The sequence below is a fragment of the Myodes glareolus genome, chromosome 21 (genome assembly GCF_982192425.1).
Source record: "Myodes glareolus chromosome 21, mMyoGla1.1, whole genome shotgun sequence".
In the NCBI taxonomy this organism is placed as follows: domain Eukaryota; kingdom Metazoa; phylum Chordata; class Mammalia; order Rodentia; family Cricetidae; genus Myodes; species Myodes glareolus.
In genome coordinates, this window is record NC_142046.1 from 57276751 (window position 1) to 57302327 (window position 25577).

Below are 25577 nucleotides of genomic sequence, written 5' to 3' on the forward strand. Positions count from 1 at the left end.
TATTAAATTCCATGAAGGGGAGAGGTTTGTTTTTTTTTTTCCAGGCCATTCACCCACTTCTGGGAAGTGCCCGTATCCAAATTTTCCTGACTAGGGATGTAGTCTCCACCAGTACATTTACTTAATGAGTCCTCGGCTCCTTTTGAGAACTCTGTCTACTAAAAGCTACATCATTGGTGTTTGAAGATGGCCTACTTCTTTCCAGAGTGATTGACCAGCCTGGTGTCTGCTTTAGAATTTGTATCTGCAGGGACATGCCGAGTCACATTTAGAAAATAATTCCTGAACTATTTTTGAACCCTGAAATTTCAAAACAAAAATATTCGACCCCAGAACTTTTAGCTCACGGGAAAAAGACCGACCTTGATAACACCACAGGGTCTTGGCCCATGGTACATAGGGCCACGTGAAAGGACCACAGCAAATAGCCCAGCCCCAGTTACGCACCACACACTTAGGACTTGCCCACCTCTGACCCATGTCCACTGTCCCCTCGGAATTCTACACCAGCAATAATTGTATCATTTACGGCCCAGTTTGGGAGAGATCAGACACCAGAGAGGAAGAGCATGCTTCCGCATGGCTGTTTCTATAACAAATGATAACAGTAAGCATGCTTGTGATAGACGTTCAGTTCCGGTAGGCACTGGTCTCCTCGTCTGTAATCAGTGAGATCGGCTTCTTCTCGAGGAATTGGGTGGAAGAGATTGACTTACCCTTTTCCCTTTCAAGCTAAAGAGCTCAGCTTTACTGAATTTGGCAGTGTTCCCGCTAGCTCTCTTGACAGTGAGAACCATAGAGACCAAGCACAGAGGGAAATTATGAATCAGAAAAAAAAAATATTTTTTAATGCCAACATTCTCTGTATCATTCCAATTTTAGTATATGTGCTACCGAAGCAAGCGCAAAAAAAGTATTCTTAAATTGCCATGTTTGTAGACTTCACATGCAAAAGCAAAACCTCTTTTTATTCTAACCCATGTGTGCATCCTTCAGTCGGGGTTTACCACGGGAAATGGACGAACTCTGGAAAGAGAACTACGTGAACTCTTTTCAACTCTGTCTTTTATTTACTTAAGTGTGTGTGTGTTCTTGTATGCATATGCCTCTGGGTGTGTGTTTGTGTGCATACGCATGCATGGGTAGAAGTCAGAGGTCAGCTTCCATCTTTTTCAATTTTTCTCCGTCTCACTTTTTGAGACACATTCTTTCCCTGAGCCCTGGTGCTCGATGGCTCAGCTAGACTGGCTGGCCAGCTCCGGGACTCTGTCTCCTCTCCTCCGCTACTGCGACTTCAGGCACATTCACCACACTCCCAGTTGTTCCGTGGGTCCTGGGAATCCGATCTCAGGTCTTGATGTTTGTACGGCAGGCACTCTACTGACAGCTCAGCCCCTCAGCCCTCACTTAAAAATCACCAGTGAATCTAGAAATATTAGAAATTAGAAATAGTTTAAGCCGTTTTTCACGGTGCAGGAGAGCAAGCCTGGGGCCTTGCACCTGCTAGGTTAGGTGTCTATCACTTAGTACGCTCTTAGTCCACCTAGTTTTCACTATATTCAAATTTAAAACTTTCAGTAGCAAAATGCTGACATAAAGCTTAAAAAAAAATGGTGAGGAGAATCAAGAATCAGATGAAGATGGCGCTCCCTGGTAACCAGTGCGGTCTGAACGTCATGCTCAGTGTCCTCAGCAGCAGCAGCTGTAGCCTGGGCCCACGCCCTGATCTCTCCCAGGCATGAGCATCTCTCCTCTGGCCTGGTGAGGCGAAACCCAGAGAGGGCCACTCTGATGAGAGGAGGCTGTGAGGAACAGCAAGAGAGCAGCGCTCACACCCAGCAGGCACCATGACTGGGAAGCACTGGGAGGCGGCTGGCTCGTGGTGAGGGCTCCAGCTTATTCTGACTAGCCAGAGCCATGTAGCAAGACCCTGGCTCGAAGCACCAAGCCAAAACAAATGGCCAGACAAACAGAAAGTGATCTTTGTTAGCAGTAGAGACGCATACAGTGTGTGTTTATGCTGACATTTTAAGATTCGGGGCGTGAAGCCTGTCTGGATGGGCCTCTAGGTGGTGGCTGCTGGTGATTTTCAAACCCTGTGTGTCCTCATGGACTTGTGAATATTTTACGGCAGGAGTGTTTGATTTTGTGCTCAGAGAAGATGCTGTTGTTTACACCTTGAAGACAGTGAAGAGTATCGCTCCCCTGCCTAGAGTGGAGACTTGGTTCCCCAGTTCTGCTTATACCTTAGTGTCCTTTCTTAATAGTTCCGGCTCTCTGTACATCACATTGCTCCTTAATTTTATTTTCCCCCTCAATTTGGGTTTCTTTTTAGTTTCTTGTTCATTTGTTTTTGCAGTGTTTGGGATTGAACCTAGAACTTATGCATGCTAGGCAGGCAGTCTACCGCTGAGCCGTATCCACACCTCTGCTGGCCTCACTGTTGCTCCATCCATGAAGAGAATGACTTCAGGTTTGCTCTCTCCCCAGCCTCCCATAAGCCGTCAGATTCTAGGCTTCTAGGGTTTCTTCTCTGTTGACAGAGTTTCGGTCCCATAGCCTTTCAGTCCCCCAAAACCACACAGAGGTCTACATAGGTCTAAATAGGTTGTAATAATCCAACAACATTTATAGTCAAATGTCTTTTAGCAGCTGTTGCTCCTTCCTCAGCCATCAAACAATTCAAAGACAACACAATAACATACAGTGTTCAGACTCTCTGTGTATTTTTCATCTTTACGTGGCTTTATTTTAAACGGTATTTCTTTTACTTTTATTTTTAATTTTTGGTTTTTTTGAGACAGTTTTTCTCTATGTATCTTTGACTGTCCTGGAACTCACAGAGATTTGCCTGCCTCTGTCTCCAAAGTGCTGGGATTAAAGGTGTGTGCTGCCACACCCAACTACTCTCATTCTTTCTTTTTTTTCTTTCTTTCTTTCTTTTTTTCTTTTTTTCTTTCTTTCTTTTTTTCTTTTTTCTTTCTTTCAGGACTTCATCCTTTTTTTTTCTCTAATAAGCCTCCATATATTTTTAAACACACTATAAACTGTTTAGAGGGTTTTTTTTCCATCGAAATCTATCTTTACTGTTTATCTTTTCTGAACACATGAGTCTTTAATTTACTAAACGATATGGCTAGGGTTAAAACCTTGGCTTTGTTGACTGGATCTACCCCATCCCTTAGCTTTCAGGGAGTCTAGCTTCATGGTGGAGGTACTGGTGGGAATCATGTTTATTGCCATAGCTCTGGAGTTTCAAGGTCCCTGCCACCACCAAGAAGCATGCTGTTGGCTATTCATAAACACCATTTAAGTGTTTGGTGGCGGTGCCTCTTAAAAAAAGCTGCAAGGTTTTTGCAGCTAAAGCTGAGTCAGGAAGCCTCTCTTAAATGAGATGTGCTTGCCTCTAGCAAACAGAGCCCACCTGAGAAAATGCTGCTACCAAGAAGCTGTGCTTAACTCTTGTTTTGTGTCTAGAATTACTTCCCAAGTCTCTCATGTTGGCACCATTTGTTGACAGAGGTTTCTGTCATACCTGGTTCTGTAGCCATTCAGTCCCAAAGAAACACACAGAGGTTTACATTAATTATAAACTTGTTGGCCTATTAGCTCAGGCTTCTTATTAACTCTTATATCTTACATTAACCCATAATTCTTGTCTTTGCTAGCCACATGATTTGGTACCTTTTACCAGTGAAGCATTCTCATCATGCTTCCTCTGTGTCTGGGTGATGACTGCAGACTGAGCCTTTCCTCTTTCCAGAATTCTCCATTCTGGTTGCCCTGCCTATACTTGCTGCCTGGCTATTGGCCAATCAGAATTTCATTAAACCAATACAAGTGAAAAATCTTTTCAGAGTACAAGACCATTGTCCTACAGCATTTCCCTAGATCTGTGTAGCATCTTTTCATTCACCTCCCTAAAGAGAGCTGTAGGCATCTTCTGGAAAACCCAGTCTTGACTCTCTGCACACTCCCTTGCAATTTGTTGGTTTTTAATGACCGTTCAGGTTGGCATGAAAAACCTATCATTGCTGCTATGCCCTCTCCTGTCTCCCTACACTTAGTCTCCACCACTCTTTACTTCCCAGCAGTCCTTGGGTTAATGTTTCCCTAATGGTTCTTGCTTTTGCCTCTCCCTCCTTCCTGTGCCTCTCCCTCTTATAATGATTGGGCAACTCCTATTCTCCCTTGGACACCTCCACACCTTCCTCTCAATAATCCTTCTCTGGACATCCTATGTGGAATCCTCAGTGTAGAGTCTCAGGCCTCCTATTATGTATATGTTACTGTGTTTTCCTGAATTAAGCGTTCTAGCCTCCCCAAGCCTAGCTGAGGAGAGACTTCAGAACAATGGTTCCTCCCTAGCACCTTGTAGTAGACACTCAAGTATTCTTTGAGCCAAGTATGTGTTCTGCTTCTCATTTGAACAAGACTGTGTTACTTTCAACCTTTGGATGATCTGAGTTTTCAAGGCAGGAATCCCGAGGGACATCCTCATCACCTGTCTGTCCTCCCTTCCTTAGGCCTCTGATGATGAGTCCTACATCAGCGACGTGAGTGACAACATATCTGAAGACAACACCAGTGTGGCCGACAATATTTCTCGGCAAAGTATGCATCGTTTGAGCGTCCAGGTTGTTCTCCCTGCATGCCAGATTACAACCCTGGTGAATTACTAGCCAGGCATTCCCTTCTTCTGCTCACCAGTTGTCCCCCTTCAGTTAGTTATTGATAGCATTTCTGTTGCATAATCTATCAGGGTGTGCGACTGTAGAATCTAGGAGGTATGTGGTTGAGTAGAGAAGATGTACATCTTGTTCAGACCCAAATGTCAAGTCCCTCTCATTAAAATGCATATGCACTTTATGCATGCGCGCACACACAGAGAAAGAGAGGGAAAAAGGAAGGGGGAGAAGGAGGGAGGGGGAGGGAGAGAGAGAGCGCGCACATTTTTTAAATATTTGAGTATATTTAAAACTTTGTTTAAAAACATACTCTGATGTTCTGCATGCTGTTCTCCGCTTCATATAGAAATGTTCCTATGTATTCAGGAGGCTGTGATTAGATTATTACAGTCAGAATTCTATGAAGGGCTCTCCTTTCCACTCTGATTTGATGAACCAGAGAGGGGGCACAGGACTCACTGTTCTTCTTCCTCCCCCAGTCCTGAACGGGGAGCTCACAGGAGGTGCCTTCAGGAACGGCCGCCGCACGTGCCTGCCTGCCCCTTGCCCTGACACCAGTAACATTAACCTGTGGAATATCTTGAGAAACAACATTGGCAAAGACCTGTCGAAGGTCTCCATGCCCGTGGAGCTCAACGAGCCACTCAACACTCTGCAGCACCTCTGTGAAGAACTGGAGTACAGTGAGCTCCTGGACAAGGCCTCGGAGACTGACGACCCCTATGAGAGGATGGTAAGGAAGGGCAGGGCCTGAGCGAGGCCACAACCATCGTGTAGACAACCTTTCTGTTTGTATAGCGTCCTCACGGCGTCGGTATTAGAGAAGGCTTGGTCTGTGCGCAGAACCAAGCCTGGCCAGAAAATTCTAGATCCTCTTGTTGGAAGCTACTCATGGGAGTTCTCCATGACCTAGATTCCCACAGTGGTCTCAGCCCTTGGCATTGCCATATGGGGTTGTTCATAGCTTCCTGGGATAGATGTGTGTTGACCTTGAATTGCTCCCTAAATGTTAGCAAAGAGATTAAAACCTCCTTCGAGGGTAAAAGCATGCTGAGCCTTGATCTGTCAGCTAATCCTGTGTGCCAGGGGAGCCCATCTGTTCAGGAATGTAGTTCTAAGAAAGCAACTTGCTGTTGGTACTTTGTCCTCCACTCCTAAGGCTGAAAAACTTGACCTCTGCTCTTTCCAGTACCAGCAGCCACACTTTCCTGCCTGGGGGGCGAAGGGTGTGCTCACCTGTGTATTCATGAAGATTCACGTAATTGAAAACACAAGTGGCATCAAGTCAGCCCCCTCAACATGGAGTGTGTGCAGTCTGGAGGGGCAGAGACAAATGGACCCGAGTGACTCCCACATCGCGCTCCTCTCTCGATGTCTTCACAGGTTCTCGTTGCTGCGTTTGCCGTCTCAGGGTATTGCTCCACCTACTTCAGAGCAGGAAGCAAACCATTCAACCCCGTCCTGGGGGAGACCTATGAATGCATAAGAGAAGATAAGGGGTTCCGGTTCTTCTCAGAACAAGTAAGTGAGGTTGCTGTCCACATTCCGGGAACAGTTTGGTGAAGAGAAGAACTTTAATAACTGTGTGTTTGGAACGGGCTGTCTTAACCAGTTAAGAGAAACACCATGTCATTTAACTGCATCCTCACCCCCACTGTGTGTGTAAGATCTCTGTGTTTACTTAGGATTTGAGATGAATTTATTATTAGAACTGGATACTCTAGTTTCACTGGGTGGGGGGAGGAGTGATTTTATTTTTTGAAACAGTATTGTTGGTGATCTAGGTTGATATAGTGGTGGTGCAGGCTTGTAACCACAGCACTGGGTGGAGGCAGTGGGATCAGGAGTTCAAGGCCAGTCTTAGCAGTGCTGTAAGTTTGAAGCCAGCCTGAGCTACATGAGACCCTGTCTCAAAAAACAAAAAATATCATTTAAAGAAGTTGGAATACTAGCATCATTGTCCTCTCTCTCTCTCTCTCTCTCTCTCTCTCTCTCTCTCTCTCTTTCTCTCTCTTCCCAGGTTAGCCATCATCCACCCATTTCTGCCTGTCACTGTGAATCGAAGAATTTTGTTTTCTGGCAAGGTTTGTATTTCAATTACAACTGAAAGTCAAATGTATAAGACCTGTGGACAGTTTCTAGCTACAGAAAGCACACAGTCTGCTCAGTTCAATTTCTGTCTTGAGAACTCAGAGACTATTACTCAATGTCAGCAGGGATCGTCTTGAGAAAATTAAATTTTCCAGTTTAATATGAAGCCATATTGTCTTGGAAGTGAGATGCTGGCTGGGCCTGTGGAATATCAGCTCCGTGCTTCCCATTTCAGCCTGGTTCGCCTTATCTCGTTGTGCCTTGTGGGCCTCTATACTGGGGCACTGATGTCTGTCGCCCTCTTACTCTTGGAGTGTGTGCAGAGGTTTTAATCCCAAAGGAATGCTCCCTGGCACATCTATCTAGACATCTGTCCACCCAACACGTCCAGGAGCATGTGCAGAGCCAGTCGGCCAAGATGAGCAACACTCAGGAAAACTATCTATATGGAACGGATACAGGCTTCTTTTATTCCCCAAGAATAACAATAGACAACCATTTCCTTAGGATTGACACTGTGTTAGTTCTTACAGGGAATCCAGAGAGAATTTCAAGTGTGTGAGAGCAGTGAGTCTTTTATATGCAAATATCTTGCACTGTTTATATCAAGGGTAGGAGCTTCTGCAAACTGTGGTGTCACTTGTAGATGATCTGGAACAGCCCCTCTCCCAAGCAGCAACAGTTTAAACACTAAAGTGATTCACGGATCTTCTGACTCTTTGGAGTTCAGGCTTTGCAAAGCCTCTCCTAATGAAGGCCCATTGCTGGGGTGCAGTTTTGCACTCTTACCTAAAATAAAGCTTCAACCACCCCAGGAAAAAAAGAATGCGTTTGCTGGCTTGGCTTTTAAGTGTAAAATAGTTCTTTGCATGTGGAAGGTGTTTTGTTGCTCACAGGAAGCATTGCCTGAACTTGAGAGCACACAATGACAGACATTGTAACTGAACTTTATGGCAACATAAGAAAATTAATTCTTGGTTATACCCAAGAGTCAGAAGTTGTGTGAAAATAACCCTAAGCTCCCTTAGTTTATCCGAATGGGACCAGGTGCTTATTAGAGATTTTCAGGCAAATCTGAGTCTCCAAGTGAAATACATAAAGCCATTGAATAAGAGGAAGTGCTGGGCTTCGGGCTGTGTCTTAGCCAATGCTGGGCTGTGTTAGAAAGTGCTGGACCTCGGGCTATAGCGTAGCCAGTGTAGAGATGTGTTCATTAAGTTCATCCCACGTGCTCATAAATCTTCACTATCTCTGTGTAAAGATTTTAGTTTTCTTTTTAATCCTTTTATCCCAAGTTCTCCTTCACACAGGGGAGATGTGTTGTAAGTCAGTGGTATTTACCATACCACAGTTACTTTTACATATACTTCAGGCTTGATATATATGGTGACTATTTTTATCATTTAGTCGAAACTTAGTGTTTATTATTGTCTGGGGATTAAAGCACCATAGGGTCTCTGTTCATATGCATATATGAGTGCCTCCCGCATGTACATATTTTATTCTGGCTTCTGGAATTTGTTCCGTTAAATGGAAGCAAACCGGGAACATGATTGTGGAGGAATAAACAATGAGTTTGGGAAGAATCACAGTCTTCTCACCTTGGCTGTCCTCAGGTCCTTGTGATATTAGATAGCAGTATAGTTTCTGTTAAAATTACAAAAAAAAATGCTTTGTAAAATATAATACCACTATTCGTTTTTATAGAACCGATCAGACGTGGAATATTGTATTTTTGTCTTCTTGCTATCTTATTTAGATATCAGATGGAAAAATAAGTTCTGGGGGAAGTCGATGGAGATCCTGCCGGTTGGAACCCTGAATGTTATGCTTCCAAAGTAGGTTGCCCTCCTCCACTCTCAGGCTTCTGCTCTCCCAGAACAAGTTGGTGCGCGGGAAGGTTGAAAGAGTCCATTTCCCTGGATACTCAAAGTCTCTGATATCTTCAGCACGATTTTTTCACTATGGACTCCCACAAGAACTAATAACCTTTGCCTATGTGCAACAGCTTCCTGCTTCTGTCCGGCCTCCTTCTTCTGATCAGCCCAGAGCTGCCATGTTCTCGCCATCATATTAATCTACGTTTTTGTTAGCAAGCTCACCCTTTATCCATTTCTTTTTTATCCTGTTTATAATTTCACCTGTACATCTATCGTGCTTAGATAAAGGATCTATTTTAAGTTCCTAAGTTATTTAGAAGTAAGTAATGATGGAATCCTTTTATACCATAGTCTGTATAAAAAGACTTAGAAGAGATAGACTATATTTTTAAATTGCTTGGTTTGTGTTGAGGACAAAGATATGATTTTGTTGTTTTTTGCTTGTCTGGTTGATTTGGGTTTCATCTGTTTGGGTGGGATGTGCTGGGGTGGGGAGCTAAAGAGATGGCTTGGTATATAAAAGCACTTCGGCACAAATGAGAGGACCTGAGTTAGAATCCCCAGAAGCCATATACCTAGCATGAGTGTCTGTGATCCAGCGCTGCTGTGGGAAGATAGGAGGTGGAGACGGGAGAATCCTCAGAAAACGCAGGCCAGCCGCCCTGCAGTATGCAGCAGAGAAACAACAGAGTGAGCCTGTCTCTAAGCGGAAGACAAAGACCAAAGCCTAAGGCTACCCTCCACACGCATGCATACACACACACACACATGCGCACGCGCGCGCACACACACACACACACACACATACGTACACGAATGCGCACATGTGCATACACAGTCAGCTGATGAATTGGATATGGGAAAAGGCAAGACAGAAGAGATAAACATCCAGTCAGTGAAAAGTCATGAGGATACCATCTTCCCTGGTGTCTCTAATACCCATATCATACCAGCTGGGCCCGAGAAGTATTTTATTTCATTATGAAATATAATTGTACTTGAAAATATACATAATGCATACGCTTCCATCTGATTTGTGCTGGTACCATCCCATTGCTTGGCAGAAATTCTGTACCTCGTTCCCCAGAATATACACTGGATTTGTGCCATAAATATGCTTGTTCACCTTCTTGTCTTTTTCCTAAAGAATGGCTCCGTCCGTCTTCTTAACTTTTATTATGACAGTGTCATCTTCTTGGCTTTTATTATGACAGTGTACTATGAGAGCATTCTGAGAGTAATCGTTCTCAAATGTGTATCTGATTAAGCTTCTTTCCTCCAATCCGCCCACAAATACTCTCATCACCTGCCAGTAAATGTAGACTCTTTGGAAGGTCACTAAGTGCCTTCCCTGCCCTCTTTATGATCTGGAACATACCATTGGCAGGGCCCCCAACGCCAGGTTCTCTTGGCCCTTGTGTCTTATAGATACACCCCTCATACACAGTGCCCACTTCCACACTACAAACCACAAGCCTCATCTGGTGTGTCTTGCTTGATGATCACTCCATATTACTGCAAAGCTAAGGATGACCCCCCCTCTGTCCTCGTGACACTTTGCTCATTTGTAGATAGTAACCTTCGTGATACTTGACTTTTTTGAGTATTTCCTTACATGTCACTATGCCCCTAGCATACTCTCAGCCCCAGAGGAGCACGAAAGAGGCATTGTTGAACTTAGTGGCTTTTTAGCATGACAGAGAACACGTCATTATTCCTTAAGTAAAGGGATCGTGTCATGCATATTTATGACTGCACAGTAGTTTTTAAGGAATGAGGGGACGTGAGGGGAAAGGAAGTTTTACCCAAAGATTATTCTCACCTGTAGGACCAGTAATCTATCTGTGTCTACTGCTTTTGATCAGTGCTGTGTCCTCTGTAGGTATGGAGATTACTATGTGTGGAACAAAGTCACCACGTGTATACACAACATCCTCAGTGGGAGAAGATGGATCGAGCATTATGGCGAAGTGACCATTAGAAATACCAAAAGCAGTGTTTGCCTCTGCAAACTCACATTTGTCAAGGTAAGAAGCGCCGTAGAACAGGAGAGGAAGGACCACATGGAATGCTTCCCGAGGAAGAAATTGAAGGAGATCTGCCCTGTGTCATGTCTTAGGGCATTTACACAAGAAAGCACAATTGCTTGAGGGATCTAAATTTCTGGATTTGTGGAGGTCAGAAATACCATGGCAAAGGAGAAATAAGTTTCTTTTTAAGGAATCTTGTTTTTACATAGCCAACAAGGACACTAAGTAAAATTCTAGAACACATTTCATTCCTATACTGAGTTCTGTAGTTTCTGTTAATGCCTGATTACAATATAAATACATTTATGTGACCATATGTAGGGTTCTGATTCTAATACAGTTGTCAATTCTTGAAAACACTGAGCAGAGCCATGGAGATGGTAGCCGCAGTCACTCCAAACTCATCTAAGGCTGCTCTGTAGCCATCCAGACTGGGCCAGGAGAAAGCACTGCTTTTGTTTGCTAGAGAAAAGGTTATGAAAAGAAATGCCCCTTGGAGCACCGTTTCCCTGAGTAACGCTGGTCTGAAGGAGAAAGACAACACACGCACACACCGTGTTTGTTTAACTACCTTGCAGCGTTTGCCAATTCTTTTGATATCATGTCCAGCTGAAGTTCATTAAGATCCATGAGCCAAGGGAGAGTATCTGAAGACAAAAACCACTAGCCTGTGAGTTAATATTGGGTTCTTCAGCTAACAATTAGCCTGGAGCTAGAGATTGACATGCTATCATGCTGTGTGGCATGGAGCAGAAGTTTGTGTGTGTGTGTGTGTGTGTGTGTGTGTGTGTGTGTGTGTTGGTACTGGGAATCAAATCCAGGGCCTTGCCCGTGGTAAGCCAGTGCTCAGACTATCCACTGCTTAGAAATTAATCTAGGCAGTTACTGTGGCGCTCCACTAATCCCAGCACATGCGACTCTGAGGTAGAAGGACTGTGAGTTTTGTGCCAACCTGGGCTACACGCGAAGTTCCATGCCAACTTAAACTACGTTAGTGAGACGCTATCGAGATAGAAAAGCAAGAAAAGCCACCTTCCATGAGCGTGCAATGCGCTGAGCTGCATTTCAGGGGGAAAGAACGGTTTGCACATGGACAGGGCAGGTTGGTGTTACTAAAGCGCTGGGGTTGCTTGTTTCCCAGGTGAATTATTGGAACTCCAACGTGAATGAAGTCCAGGGCGTGGTAATAGACCAGGAAGGGAAGGTGGTGCACCGGCTCTTTGGGAAGTGGCATGAAGGACTCTACTGCGGGGTGGCCCCCTCTGCGAAGTGCATCTGGAGACCAGGTGAGACCGCCTGAGCTTCTGGGTCAGGAGGCAGTGGGGGGGGGAGCGAAGCAGGGGCGGACCATGCATTTGCCTTGCATTTCCTTTTGATAGTGAAATCTAAAATGTAAATGCTCAAGGTCATCACAGTTATATTTACACCCCACAAATAAGGTATATGTAAAATCCACCATTTGATCCTTGGTAATTAACAAATGGACCGAATCAGTGCCATGCAGTAAACTGGCCTGCTCAAATCTGCCATGGGGAATTGATTTAAACATAATCTATACATGCAAATGTTAGGTGCTCTAAACAAAGAGTTTAAATAACCGAAACACATAAGCAAGGCCTTGTTCATCTTTACTTTTTAAATAAAACAAAGGAAATACAATGTCTGCAACCCTAAATCCAGTAACTTGCCACAGTAGTGAGCTTTTTTACTTAAGCAGAAAAGCTGCCACATGCTGGCGCTTCACCAAAGGCATCAGCACAGCCAGGCACTACATTAGCACATAACGGAAAATACAGTGTAAGTGGCCAAAAAATTCTCCATGTGACATCTGTTTCCACTGGAATTTGTTAGGTACTCTGCAACTTTTAAAAATAGTTGTTGGTGTCCTAAGGACACTGTTTTAAATGTTTATAAATTTCCTGCTGGTGCCAGGCATGGGGGCGCACACCTTTAATCCGAGCACCCAAGAGGCAGAGGCAGGCAGATCTCTGTGTGTTCCAGGACAGCCAGGGCTACACAGAGAAACCCTGTCTAAAAAAAAAAAATCCTGCAGGTACAGTGGTTAGTTCATGTGTTGTTAGTTCATGTGTTGTTAGTAACTACTTACTGAGTATTGGCCATGCACCAGCCTTGCTCTAGGAGGCTGAACTACTTCAGTAAGCAAAGCAAACACAGATTCCACCTTAGAATACACTGATAAGCATGATATGAGGTCGGGGTGTAAAGCAGTGGTGGGGCACTTCCTAGCATAAGTGAGGTTCTGGGTACCAAGTCTTACTCACAGCCTGGGGCAATGGTGCATGTCTGCGGTCCTTGCACTTGGTGCCCTGAAATAGGAGGGTTGCTAGAACCCAGGAGTTCACAACCAACTTGGAGAGCAAGATGAGCTGTTAGGGAAAAGAAGGGTGGAAGGGAAAGTAGGATGGGGGAGTGGGCTGCTGGAGGGATGGGCTGGTGGGTGGGTCAGCGCGTGGATGGATGGATGGATGGATGGATGCCTCAACAGATAGATGGATGGATGGATCTCAGGGCTGGCAAGATAGCAGCAGGTTAAAGGTGCTCGCCCCCAAACCTAACAACCTGAGTTTAGTCCTACAAATTGTCTTCTGTCCTCTGACCTCTGCACACTTGCTGTAGCTCAAACTGTGTGTGTGTGTGTGTGTGTGTGTGTGTGTGTTTGTACAAATTGTTACGATGGAATAAAATGAAAGAGCTCTAAAGGTCCCTCCTGCCAAGACTGAATTCAACCCCTGAAATCCACATGGTAGTAAAAGAAATCACCGGGGCTGGAGAGATGGCTTGGCGGTTAAGAGTACTCGCTGCTTCTCCAGAGGACTGGATCATTCTCAGTATCCATGGGGGGTTGCTCACAACTGCCTGCACTGTCTGCACCTCCAGCCTCAAGGGTTCCCACATTCTCTTCTGGACTCTGTGGGTACACCCCCCCCCCATGCATCATATTTCCCTGAGACACACATACATTAAAAAAAAAAATAAGATTTGATAAGAACAGACAAAACTGAGCCAAAGAAAAAAGTCAAGCATTGGTGTTTCTCTCCTCTCTCTCTCTCTCTCTCTCTCTCTCTCTCACACACACACACACACAAAAAAAAAAACAACAAATGTTAAAATAATTTTTAAATGTTTTAAACGACTACTAATAAAAATTTCCATCTGCATCTTTTTAATGAGGAAGTCCATGAGAGGGGCTTCTCATGAAATTTCCACGTTTGTATTAACTAACCTGGTCTCTAGTTACCTAATGGAATATGTGAGAGGAAAATTCTGTGTTTGGCCAACGAAGACTACTAATGTAATGCAAGGTTTTATTTAAAGGCAGGGTTTTATTAAATGTGTTAATCTCTTAATTCTGACCGTCAACATAAACTTTCTCACCTAGCAAATTAGCAACAGTTCGATTACTCGAAAGGAAACCATGATGTTGCATTCGTGAGTTCGAAGCCCGTTTGGAAGCTGGGCTCACTTTAAGTGCTCTTCCTGAGTGGGCTCCTCCCCTTGCCGCCTGCCTCCCACACTCAGCTGCTCTCTGCCTCCCTCCAGGCTCGCTGCCAACCAACTACGAGCTCTACTATGGCTTCACGAGGTTCGCTGTGGAGCTCAATGAGTTGGATCCTGTGCTGAAGGACCTCCTTCCTCCCACGGATGCCCGATTCCGGCCAGATCAAAGGTCAGGGTTGCTGCAGGGTTTCTGCTCCATCCTAGAAGACAACATGGGTGTCAGAGGTTGTTGGGACTCTTCTCTCCATCGCTTGTCTGCTCTCCATGCATTCTTTCATCCCCGTATTCCCTCAGAAATGCCTGAGTTTCCTGCCCTGGGCAAAATGGCATTTGTAGGGATGTTATAACAGAAACTTATTGGACAGTGGCAGGGATCGTCTGTACAGTTACCAAATGTCTTAACACGCAGCTGGTCACTAGCGAATCGTGCCTTGCCCTGGAGCTTTGGCCTCTTTACACACACTGCCCTATAACATGGAGTGTCCTTTGAGTGACAGGAATACCTGGAGGTGACCTAACTGAAACTCAGCCCCATACCTTAGTCCCAGAGGCTGTGGAATTGTACTCAAACTACCGAATTCATCATTTTTTGTTCTTTGTATGTGATCACAATGTCCACTTCTACAGAATTCATTTCCCCTAAATTTCTCTATGTCACCTGCGTTCCCATGTATGTGTGGAGGTTTTTTCCCCCTCCTAAAATGTTTTGGTATGACTTTCACTTCATTCTATTCCACATATGATTCCCCACTAAAAATTGCAGTTGATGGTACTCCCAGAGCGTGTGTCTCACTGATTGACATTTAATTTCATCAATTAACCTTGTGCAACATATATTGTATATGCCTACTCTCCTTTGCCCTTGTTTTGAAATGTAAAGGTGTGTGTGTGTGTGTGTGTGTGTGTGTGTCTGTGTGTGTGTCTGCTGGTGGCAATCCAACCAAAGGCCTTGTGTGTGTTTAGCAAGCTCCTGTCCACATGCCAGCCACACATGTAAATATTCACAGATCATCATTGGGTCCGTGTTCACCTTCTCAGTTGTTCTCAGGATACCTTCTTTTTCATACCTGATGTTCTCCAGTAAAGGAGGAAAGTTCCTTGTCTCTCAGTCTGCCTCCGAATAGAGAGCAGCCGGTCCCCATCCAGCACCCACAGCCTTGAACAAACACATTTGGCACTAGGACACATAAAGAACCCAGCCTGTGACTTCATGTGGCTCTTACCCTGGACTGTCATTCTCCAAAAAACGATCTGAAGTTGTAGAACTCCAGACAACACAGAGAAGTGTTCCAGGCCAAACCACTAACCTGCCCTCTTATCATACCACTGTGGTCCTGGATGTAGTGATTCAATCCACACGTACAGAAACTATATTAATTAATGGACAGACTGAGGACATATGGCCTGGGACAGGTGAAGGGGCAGCAGCAATGTCACCGCTGTTCAGGATGTCATATTCTCAGCAGCCAGCAGGTAATTTTCCTTCTAAAAGATGCTAACATTGGGATACCAACTGTATTCTTCTTAGATTTTTGGAAGAGGGAAACTTAGAAGCCGCAGCCGCCGAGAAACAAAGAGTTGAGGAACTCCAGAGATCCCGAAGACGGTACATGGAGGAAAACAACCTGGAACATATACCAAAATTTTTTAAGTAAGTCAACCGTTCCTACAGTAAGTTCATGTTTTACTAAAGTTTGCCACAGACCGTGAGAAAAAATGGGCTGCAGCACATCCAAGGACTTAAGCTGATTTGGGTTACTTTATGCTGGACAGGGAAACGCTGAATCGGATCTTGCGTGTGTAAAAGTTAGTTGCCGTAACGAGCAGTTGTTCTCGGTGGGCCTTTTCTCTCTGTGGTCTGTGAGATAGAGAGAAGCTCACCAAAAAGCGTTGTTCCTTTATCGGGACCCTTTGGAGTGACAGAACTGTGTTCCCTTTCCTCAGTTAGCAGTGCTTGGGATTCTACTCCCAAGGGCACCATGACTCCATTAGGACTTAATTTTATTTCTGTAACACAGAGCTTGTTTCTGCTCATATTTAGCCCCACTGTGGCAGGATCAAAGAGGATTGCTACAGGATTATTTAACGGATTATATAATCATCATGGAGATGACGCTGAAGTTTCCAGATCCATCATCTGTCATCCTCCTGAGCATGCGCAGAAAAGCTCAGGGCAACACCCTCCCCTTTAGAGCTGTCATCTCATGATCATCCTGTGGTGGAAGTGCAGACTTGCCATTCAGAGATCTGTAGTGTCCCCTTCAGGTCTGCAGTGTGCCCTTCGGGGCTGCAGTGTGCCCTTCAGGGCTGCAGTGTGCCATTCAGAGTTGCATTTTATCCTTCAGGACTGCAATGTGCCCTTCAGGACTGCAGTGTGCCCTACAGGTCTGCAGTGTGCCCTTCAGGGCTGCAGTGTGCATTTAGGGCTGCAGTGTGCCCTTCAGGGCTGCAGTGTGCCCTACGGAGCTGCAGTGTGCCCTTCAGGGCTGCAGTGTGCCCTTTAGGACTGCAGTATACATTCAGGGCTGCAGTGTACATTCAGGGTTGCAGTGTGCCCTTCAGAGTTGCAGTGTGCCCTACGGGTTTGCAGTGTGCATTCAGGGCTGCAGTGTCCCCTTCAGGGCTGCAGTGCCCTTCAGAGCTGCAGTGTGCCCTAGGTTTGCAGTGTGCCCTAGGTCTGCAGTGTGCATTCAGGTCTGCAGTGTTCCCTCAGGGATGCAGTGTGCCCTTCAGGTCTGGAGTGTGCCCTTCAAAGATCTGCAGTGTTCCTTTCAGAGCTATAGTGTGCCCTTCAGGTCTGGAGTGTGTCCTTCAGAGGTCTGTAGTGTGCCCTTCAGGTGGGCAGTGTGCATTCAGGTCTGCATTGTGCCCTTCAGGACTGCAGTGTTCCCTCAGGGCTGCAGTGTTCCCTCAGGTCTGCATTGTGCCCTTCAGGGCTGCAGTGTGTCCTTCAGGGTTGCAGTGTGTCCTTCAGGGCTGCAGTGTGCATTCAGGGCTGCAGTGTGACCTTCAGGGATGCAGTGTGACCTTCAGGGATGCAGTGTGCATTCATGGCTGCAGTGTGTCCGTCAGGGTTGCAGTGTGCCCTTCAGGGCTGCAGTGTGTCCTTCAGGGCTGCAGTGTGACCTTCAGGGATGCAGTGTGCATTCAGGGCTGCAGCGTGCCCTTCAGGGCTGCAGCGTGCCCTTCAGGGCTACAGTGTGCATTCAGGGCTGCAGTGTGTCCTTCAGGGTTGCAGTGTGCCCTTCATGGCTGCAGTGTGTCCTTTAGGGCTCCAGTGTGACTTCAGGGCTGCAGTGTGCCTTTCAGGGCTGCAGTGTATATTCAGGGCTGCAGTGTGCCCTTCAGGGCCATAGAGTGCCCTCCAGACATGGTGTCATGAAGGCTTTTGCAACTTCTGATATTGAATCTAAAGATTTATGTAACTTAGATTTATATAGTTCCTGGGAGGAAGCTCTTCCTTATAGTACTTACAGTGCCGTGTTTGGGCCTCCATGCTGTCTCCCCTTACCCAGAGGTAATTAGAGGTAATTAGTTCCTGCCCTTTGTCTTTTCCTTCTTGCTTTCATTTCAATCATTTAATGACATCAGTTTCTTTATTTCTGGCCAGGCATTGCTAGCTTATCAATTGTTGGCAGATAGCACACTAACTATATTATATACTGCACTGTATATATAATATCTGCATACACACACACACACACACACACACACACACACATATGAGAGAGTTGAGTTCTCATCTGACCTTGATGTAATTTGTGTCTAATGTTGGTTTTCATATTTCCACAGAAAAGTAATTGATGCAAATCAAAGAGAAGCCTGGGTTTCTAATGACACCTACTGGGAGCTTCGGAAGGACCCTGGGTTTAGCAAAGTAGACAGCCCTGTACTGTGGTGAACTGGAGACGTAGAGGTAGCTAACATACCACACTCCGGATGAATAAATAACTATGCACAATTACGTTTCTTATAGCTGCGCGTGGTTTCTGGGTCGACTGAAAACCTCCCATTTGCTTTTCTATTCATCTTTATAATGGATTTTCAAAAGTGCATTAGACAAGGCTCCTAACCACTTTTGGATCCTTTCTGTTTTGCTGCAACCATATTCCTTAAAAAGTAAAACACAATTAAAAGAGAAAAGAAAAGAAAACCCATGCCCTCCTCGGAAAGCAGACTGAAAGAAGGGGAGTATAAAATCCAAGGCAGAGGAGCTGGTCAGGAAGATCACACTGTAACCGGTGCTTCGCGCGGATGGGGGGAGTGTAAAATGACGTACCGCTACACGCTTGGTCTGCTGGCTGAAAGCGTCATCCCCTACCTTAGAGCTCCTGGGCCGGAGCGGTCGGTTAGTTCAGCCCCAAAGTGTTTTTCGATGTGGTGTGCTTGTACCAGCCTCGTCAAAATAGACGTGATGCTTCCGGAAACCCATCCCATCTTTACATTGTTCATGCCTTAAGAAATGCAAAGATGTACAATAAACCATTTTTTTAAAATGTGTGCTCCTAGGTGTATGTGAAGGACAGATCATTAGAATCCTGGGGTGGATTCACTTTCTCCGTCAGAACATTGATTCAGCTGATATAAGAAGATTAAGTAAGGAAAAACCTATTTTCCTTTGTTAAGCGAGTTACCGTGTGGTGGATCTGAAGGGCAAGAGGGCTAAGGGATGGTACTCTAAGGTCTCTGCATCCAGGTTGCTCTTTAAGTATTCATCCTGTGTCCAGATAGTAAACCATCCACCCTCCGTCTGACCTCACAGTGTGCCCTAGCATTTGGCAATGCTGTATTTTATTTGGATACCTGTCATCAGTGTTAAAACTTCATTAGGAAGTAACAGACGTTTGGGGCTTCTGCCTGGGCCGGGTGGTACCATGAAGTACTGTTTTTGAGTGGCACACGAGGCCATACAGCACATCCCTGACTCATGCCCACTCCTTGGCACGGTTCAGATTCCACAGAGAACAAAAGCTTATTTGCATTATGTAAATGGATCCTATGCAAATCATCTTCCTTTTCTAAAGTCAAGCAATTCCATATGATACATGGTTACATATTAATCATCTACCTTGCTAAGGGCAGAAATAAAAAACTTGGCTAAAAGAAATTTATCCATTCCAAAGGTGGGGGTGGGCAAGCTGTGTTTTGAATTTTTCAGGTTTTGTTTTTCCTCCACGGGTACACAGACGTTTTTGTAGGAAGCTTGCATTAGCATTCCTAAGTTCCTGCACGTACATGACTCTATAAATGCCTGTATGTTTAAAAACTAAAACTCGGTAGGGGGGCTTCCTAGTGAATTAGAAAATTACTTATATTTTATTGTCAGAGTTTTATTCTTAGATTCTCGCCATCTGAATTTAAGTGTTATTTTAGACTCTGAGAACAAGGTTAGTGACATTTTATATTTTGTTAAGAGGCACCAATTTTGGTGTTATTTCTCCTCAGCAAAGCATTTCAGATAATGGCTAATTCACCATTAAACCCAAAGCTGCTGCTGAGAACACGGAGGCGAACTCAGAAGTTCCAGTCTATTTTAATTATCCTAACGTTCTTCTTGCGTCTAAGTCCATGCATCGTGTTCACAGCTGGCACTCATTAGAATGGACTCTCGCTCCCTCTAAGTTCCCTGAATCCGCCAGGGCTGAGCTTCGGCTTACATGGCCCTCTCTTTGCACTCGCTCCTCGATTTTGAACTCCTGTGTGAAATCTTAGGTGGTTTGCCTCGCAATTGTCAGATCTTCCACTTGTCATGGACTATTTTTTTTTTTTACTTCATTCAAGCTAATGTCCTTTTATCTGCGCACCTTCTTTCATGTCTAAATATAATGTGAATTAGGACCTAATTAGAATCCTATTGGCTTCCTCACAGAAATTGGTCCTCCCTTGGTGGAGCTTACAGTACGATTGAAAATGGGTCTCACCTGTACTTAGGGGTGTTTGCTAAAACTGCCTCACAGTGACTAGGTAAGAAAAGAACCCTGCAGAAGACAGGTGTGCCTAGGAGGGACTGGGGAGCTGAGCTGATCCAAAGAGGAGAGGGGCTGCCAGTTTAACAAGTGGAGGAAGACCGGGAGCCACCAGGGAAGAAATGACTGTGCCCAGGGCTTGTGTTATCTAAGAAGGAGGGAGAAACAGGAGGTAAGGCCTTCGCTGGATATATAGTATGGTTAGATGCCAAGTACAGACAGAAAAGGATGGTCAGGTCCTGCCCTGAAACTAATTTGGGTTTCAAGATGAAAATGAGGGGCGTGTCCTGTTCATTACAGTCGCGTGTTGCCGTATCCTCCATTTTGAATCTGTTTTGAGATCCCGATTTCCGAATTGTGACCATCCAGTCCTTGGTTAGGCTGCAGGTTTTCTGTAACACCCGATTAGCTCACCTCCCAAGGGAACACTCGCTTGTGTTGTTGTCACGGCCCCATCCCTCCTTGTCTTCACACCGTGGTTAAAAAGTTATAGCCCCATTGGAACGTCACTCACATAACATTCCGGCTTGTGAAGCTAAACAGTGAAAGGAGAGACTGTTAGCTTATTCTCCTGATAAAACATGATGTATTCCTTGGAACTTTACATAAATCTTTAGATTTGGGAGGGCCTTACTGTTTTGCTTTTCATTACAAAGATCTAGGAGGGCTTGGTATGTCTGTGTTCTTCTCCCATGCTTTACTGCCAAGCTCTCTCCCCTCCGGAGAGATGGCCATCAGTAAAGGCAGTAATTGGTGACAGTAGCCTGAGGGCTTGCCCAGACCGAACTGATCAATGGTACACGCCAGCGTTCGCAGAGGCTCACCGAAAACCATTTGATGCTCAGTGCTGCTAACCAAGGTGCAAACTCCCTCTTCAGTGTTGCTGATGTTTGATTATTTTTAATCGTCATTATTTTTCATGGATTACTTTAAAACACTGTCTGGTAGTTGTAAAAAAACGAAAACTTCATTTAAGATACCTTGTCATTATCACGCCAGTTGTGCGTGAGAGCAGGGACTAAATGTAATTCTCTGGCTGAGGGAAACCAAGGAATTTTTGGTACAAAGGATGCCAAATTGTCAATTTCCCAAACCTTTTGTGCTCTGGCCTTGTGTTTTTCTGCATGACCCCTTACCAGTCCCAAGGAGCTTGGAGAGGGAGGAAAGTTACCTGGAAGAAAACCTGATTAGTCTGTTTTGCTTAATACTAAAGAGCATTTTTGTTACTTTTCTGTGGGTTCGATTATCCATCTTGTCTGCTGCTGTTCTCTGTCATCCTAGATACTGGAGCGTTTGTGGCAGCCGAGCTCCACACACCAGGGTGTGTATCAGATGTTTGCACTTGGCTCAGTGTGTTATGAATGTGGTACAGTAAATACAGTTTGTGTACAAAATATTAGTTTATTTCTATGAGAGCAATTATGTTCGGGATATATAAAATGTATCTAATTAAACCATTATGAATCCATTTTGTGCTCTAGAATGTTCTTTGGGGGAAATATGAGGGGGGAATGTGTCCGTAGAACTGAGGAAAATGTCGTTTTGTTTTTGTGGCTTTTTGGCCCCAAGGCTTCATGGATTTTGTGAAAGACTATTTACCACACCAGGATTCTATCTTTGTTGAGTTTCTTTTGTAAAATGTATACTTTGAAAGCTGTGCATTGCGTGACACTTTCCCAAGCAAAAACTAGCTTTGTTAACATCATCTTCAGAACTCTTACTGAGACGGAAAACCTTCTGGCAGCATCTGCTTTCAGGAGCATGGCGAGTTGTCTAAGAAGGATGTGCCTTCATTCTTCTAAACCGGGATCTAAGAGATGAAATGTCTTTTAAATCGCTGTGGTGTGACATGCCGCACACATGAGTAGATAGGGCTCTGTGCTACAGGCAGTGGTTGTGAGGGAACTTGGTGTTGAACTCTTCCGTTGGTTTTTCAAGGTGACAAACTTGTCTCTCTAACCTCTGGTCCTAACATGGTGAAAGAGGGGATCCCTGTTTCTATTGTTTGGCACCATGCCATTGCTTGTGAAACAGGCCATGTTTGTGCTGGAATTTCAGTCATTCAGTATTAGAAACTACTTCATTCCCTTTCCTCTTGAACAGTATTCTTCACGAGTTAAAATTTCCATATCAACATGTATTACTAGTTGTTTTCCAGGCTGGTAGGAAAAAGAGTAACCAAAAGTTCCTGGTTTCCATAAATTTTGCTGCTATTTATACCTCCCTTCTAAAACATGAGTTCAGTGTATAGGAAAGGATATCAAATCTTTGGTCTGATAATGTGGAGTCCTCCTTGGGATCCACCTGCTCCTTCTATCTGTCATGTTAGACGGAGTCAGCAACTGAACCGAATACTGTTAAAGAGGGAATGACGCTCAAATCACTGTTCCTGCCGTGGGCCTGCTCTCCCTTGATTTTTCATCTTCAGGAATAAAAGTGTTTGCTATTGGCACTGTACCGCCTGACACATGTTCGCTGCAGACACCGTGACACCACCATGACAGTCACAGTAGTGAACATTACCCTCAGAGGTTTTGGGGTGTGTAATCTTTTCCTCCCCCACTCAGGAGCAATTCTTGGTCTGCTGTTATTGTTGCTTTTTAAAATTAAAGTTTGCATACTTTCTTGTGTTTATAGTGTAGAAGACTGGGGTGTGGGGCGGCTGTATACATGCCTGCCAACTCCTCCCATGACATCACCACTCAGACAAGCTTCAATACCTTACAAGAGAAGATGACCCCACTCGATTCTGGTTCTGGTAACCCAGTAGACATCATAGATTTGCTTAGAAAACTATTTTTTTCATAGCAAGATAACCATGTAGCATAGAAGCATAGTTTTCAGGCTTTGAGAGTGCAGGGTTGCGATCAGATTGGTGGGGGACAAGGAATCGGATAGAGGAAGACCTCAAAGGCATTGATTGTCCTCTATCGTGTGATGAAGGAAGCTGAGGAAGCTGTGGGACTCCAGAGTGACAGCTTTGATAATGATGAAGCTGATGGAGGCAGAGACGCTTTTGCGGGCCTGTTTGTCTGTTATTCACTTTGCTTGTATGTGACATCGTACAAAGTAAACTTAACTTTAAGCTTATACACAAAACATGAAATTGTGTATGTAAATGAAGGGTCTAGTGACGTTTTCGATCTATGTATATGACATGTCATGTTCCAGGCAGGTTAAGCAGTTCTGTCTTTTCTAACATTCTCAATCTGTCAATGGTAGACACTTCCAAAGCCTGTTCTTTGGGGATTCTGAACTATTCCATGCATTACTGGGTGCTCATGACCATTTGAAACTTCCATTGTTCCCAAAATGTGTGTATTCTGAATGCCCTTACTCCTCATCTGGAAACAAAGAATTAATCTGGTTTTGTAAAGGAAATGGAAAGCAAGTGTCCTAGTACCTAGTGATCTCCCACCGGGCAGGCCTTCATCACCCCCAGATCCTGTTACTGGAAAGTAGGAAAGTTCCCAGAGGTCATCTGATACAGCAGGAGGGTTTTTTGTTTTTGTTTTTGTTTTTTTTTATGACATGTTCTCACTGTGTAGCCTGGCCTTGCTTAGAGCTCACAGAGTCTGCCTGCCTCTGACAGGATTTAACAGTTACACAGTTGGGATTAACACTGTGTACCTCATGCCCAGCAAACACAGCATGATTAGCATTGGGCTCTGCAGCAGAAGGAAAGGAAAGAATAGCAAAAAGGGAAGTGGGATATAGCAGGGGGACGTTTGGTCTCCTAAGTGGTAAAGATGTTCTTCTTCAGAAGTGTGGGTAAGTCCCAGCTGGATCACAAGTCATCTTGGATGCTTGATTTCAATTCCTGAGTTGTTCTCTGAAAACTCCGCCTTGGACTAAAAAGGCACCCAATCCATCCCCAGGAAGTTTGAAGGACACGTGGGATGAGACCTCCTCCCACCCCGCAAAGCTTTATCCTTGCCTCAGCACCAGCTTTCTCTGTAGCTCTGATAGTAGCAATCTGGTGTCAGTGGGAAAGTCTTAGCCAAGGACCAAAACCAAGGCCTGGGATGTCCATCAGTGGTAGAACACTTGCCTGGCCCGTGCAAGTCCCTGGGTCCTGTCCCCAGCTGAGCAAATGAGGGCACACTTTGGCAGGTGAGCAGAGCACACATATGCACATAGATGAGAACGCTGCTTTGTTACTCTGTCTTTGATGCCTGCCTAACATCATCACGGTGGTAAGGAGGGCAACACACTGAAATCTAGAAGACCATGGGTGTTAGCATCCGAGTACGTTGGTGGAGGCAGCCTCAGCAGCCGGATAACCAAAAACTGACTCAAAAACTGGAACCCATCCCTGCTTCATCCAGGCCTGGTCTGCATCTCTCAGGGGCTTCTCGGTGGACTGACAGGATTCCTGGCTTGGAAGAAAGTTGAAGGGAATTCCTTCCACAAAGCTGGGTCCTGAGATCCCAGCGGACAATCTCAGAGCAAAGTTAACAGCTCAATCTTTACCTAGATGGGCTTCCTCCCTGAGAGGGACTCCTGTTGGAAGAAACTTCGACCTAAAATTGTTGTGCTTATATCTGAAGGCATAAAGATAGTGGCCCTGTACTATTTAGAGATTTGGTCACCTTCAGTGAGAAAAGCTACCTTAATTTTACAAATAGAATACCAACCAATGTCTAGCAGAATAAAGATTTCCTAACAATGGTAATTCACGGGGGAGGGGGGCATTAAAAAGATTGTCTGTAACCACTCAGAATAACAACCATGCCTCTTCAAGGCTGTATATAAGAATGTTACATTTGGAACAACCCAGGAAAATCAAATAATTTTAAATAAATCATATAAAGAGATTCGTGTGCTATTCTGATGACTTCTTCAAAAAAGTACTGTTCACCCAAATCACTAGTTGCATATTCACCACCTCCAAAAGAGACTTCAGCGACACCAGAGGAGATTCAGAACGCACTCCGACTGCATTTCCAGGTCTTTTCATGGAGTAGCTGCACATCCAAGTCAGATGCTAGCAAAAGACATTCTCCTGAATTCAGAGCTTTATACTAAGAGACTTAGTGGTCTGGCTTCAGTTCTCCTTTTTTTGTTTTCCTTTAGATTCTAGAAGTAAAGCGTAATCCCACAAAGATTGTGGGAAACTCACAATGTCTGAGGGGAAGGTCATTGCCTATCCCTAGACTCTTGGGCCAACCTGTGGATGCATTTCCATATACCCAGCAGTTGTTCTTTTGGAAAGAGGGTTTTTGTGGGGGAACATTTTCTGTTTCTGGTGGAATCAGTTCCCATAAATCAGAGACAGTGTGTCCTGATTAGTCTGTACACATAGGAAGAGTAGGTTCTCAGCAGCCTTGATCACCAAAGCTCTTAATTTCTCTTTTTTTTTAAAGGCAAAAGAAGACACACTTTCATAGAACGTCAAAGAAA

The 25577-nt window shown here is 44.7% G+C and overlaps 1 protein-coding gene across 10 annotated transcripts in view; it reads left to right on the forward strand.

Moving 5' to 3' along the window:
* Osbpl6 (oxysterol binding protein like 6) overlaps positions 1 to 21642 on the forward strand; it is a 174432-nt gene extending 152790 nt beyond the window's left edge. For all 10 annotated transcript variants that reach the window (XM_087900080.1, XM_087900079.1, XM_087900076.1 and 7 more), the window contains 10 exons: positions 4527 to 4614; positions 5168 to 5421; positions 6072 to 6209; positions 6709 to 6772; positions 8539 to 8617; positions 10542 to 10686; positions 11831 to 11975; positions 14251 to 14377; positions 15737 to 15859; positions 18001 to 21642. In XM_087900080.1, coding sequence (XP_087756206.1) covers positions 4527 to 4614; positions 5168 to 5421; positions 6072 to 6209; positions 6709 to 6772; positions 8539 to 8617; positions 10542 to 10686; positions 11831 to 11975; positions 14251 to 14377; positions 15737 to 15859; positions 18001 to 18109 — 1272 coding nt within the window. In that variant the 3' untranslated portion in view covers positions 18110 to 21642. The remainder of the gene's footprint in view (positions 1 to 4526; positions 4615 to 5167; positions 5422 to 6071; positions 6210 to 6708; positions 6773 to 8538; positions 8618 to 10541; positions 10687 to 11830; positions 11976 to 14250; positions 14378 to 15736; positions 15860 to 18000) is intronic.
* The last annotated feature ends 3935 nt before the right edge of the window (positions 21643 to 25577 follow it).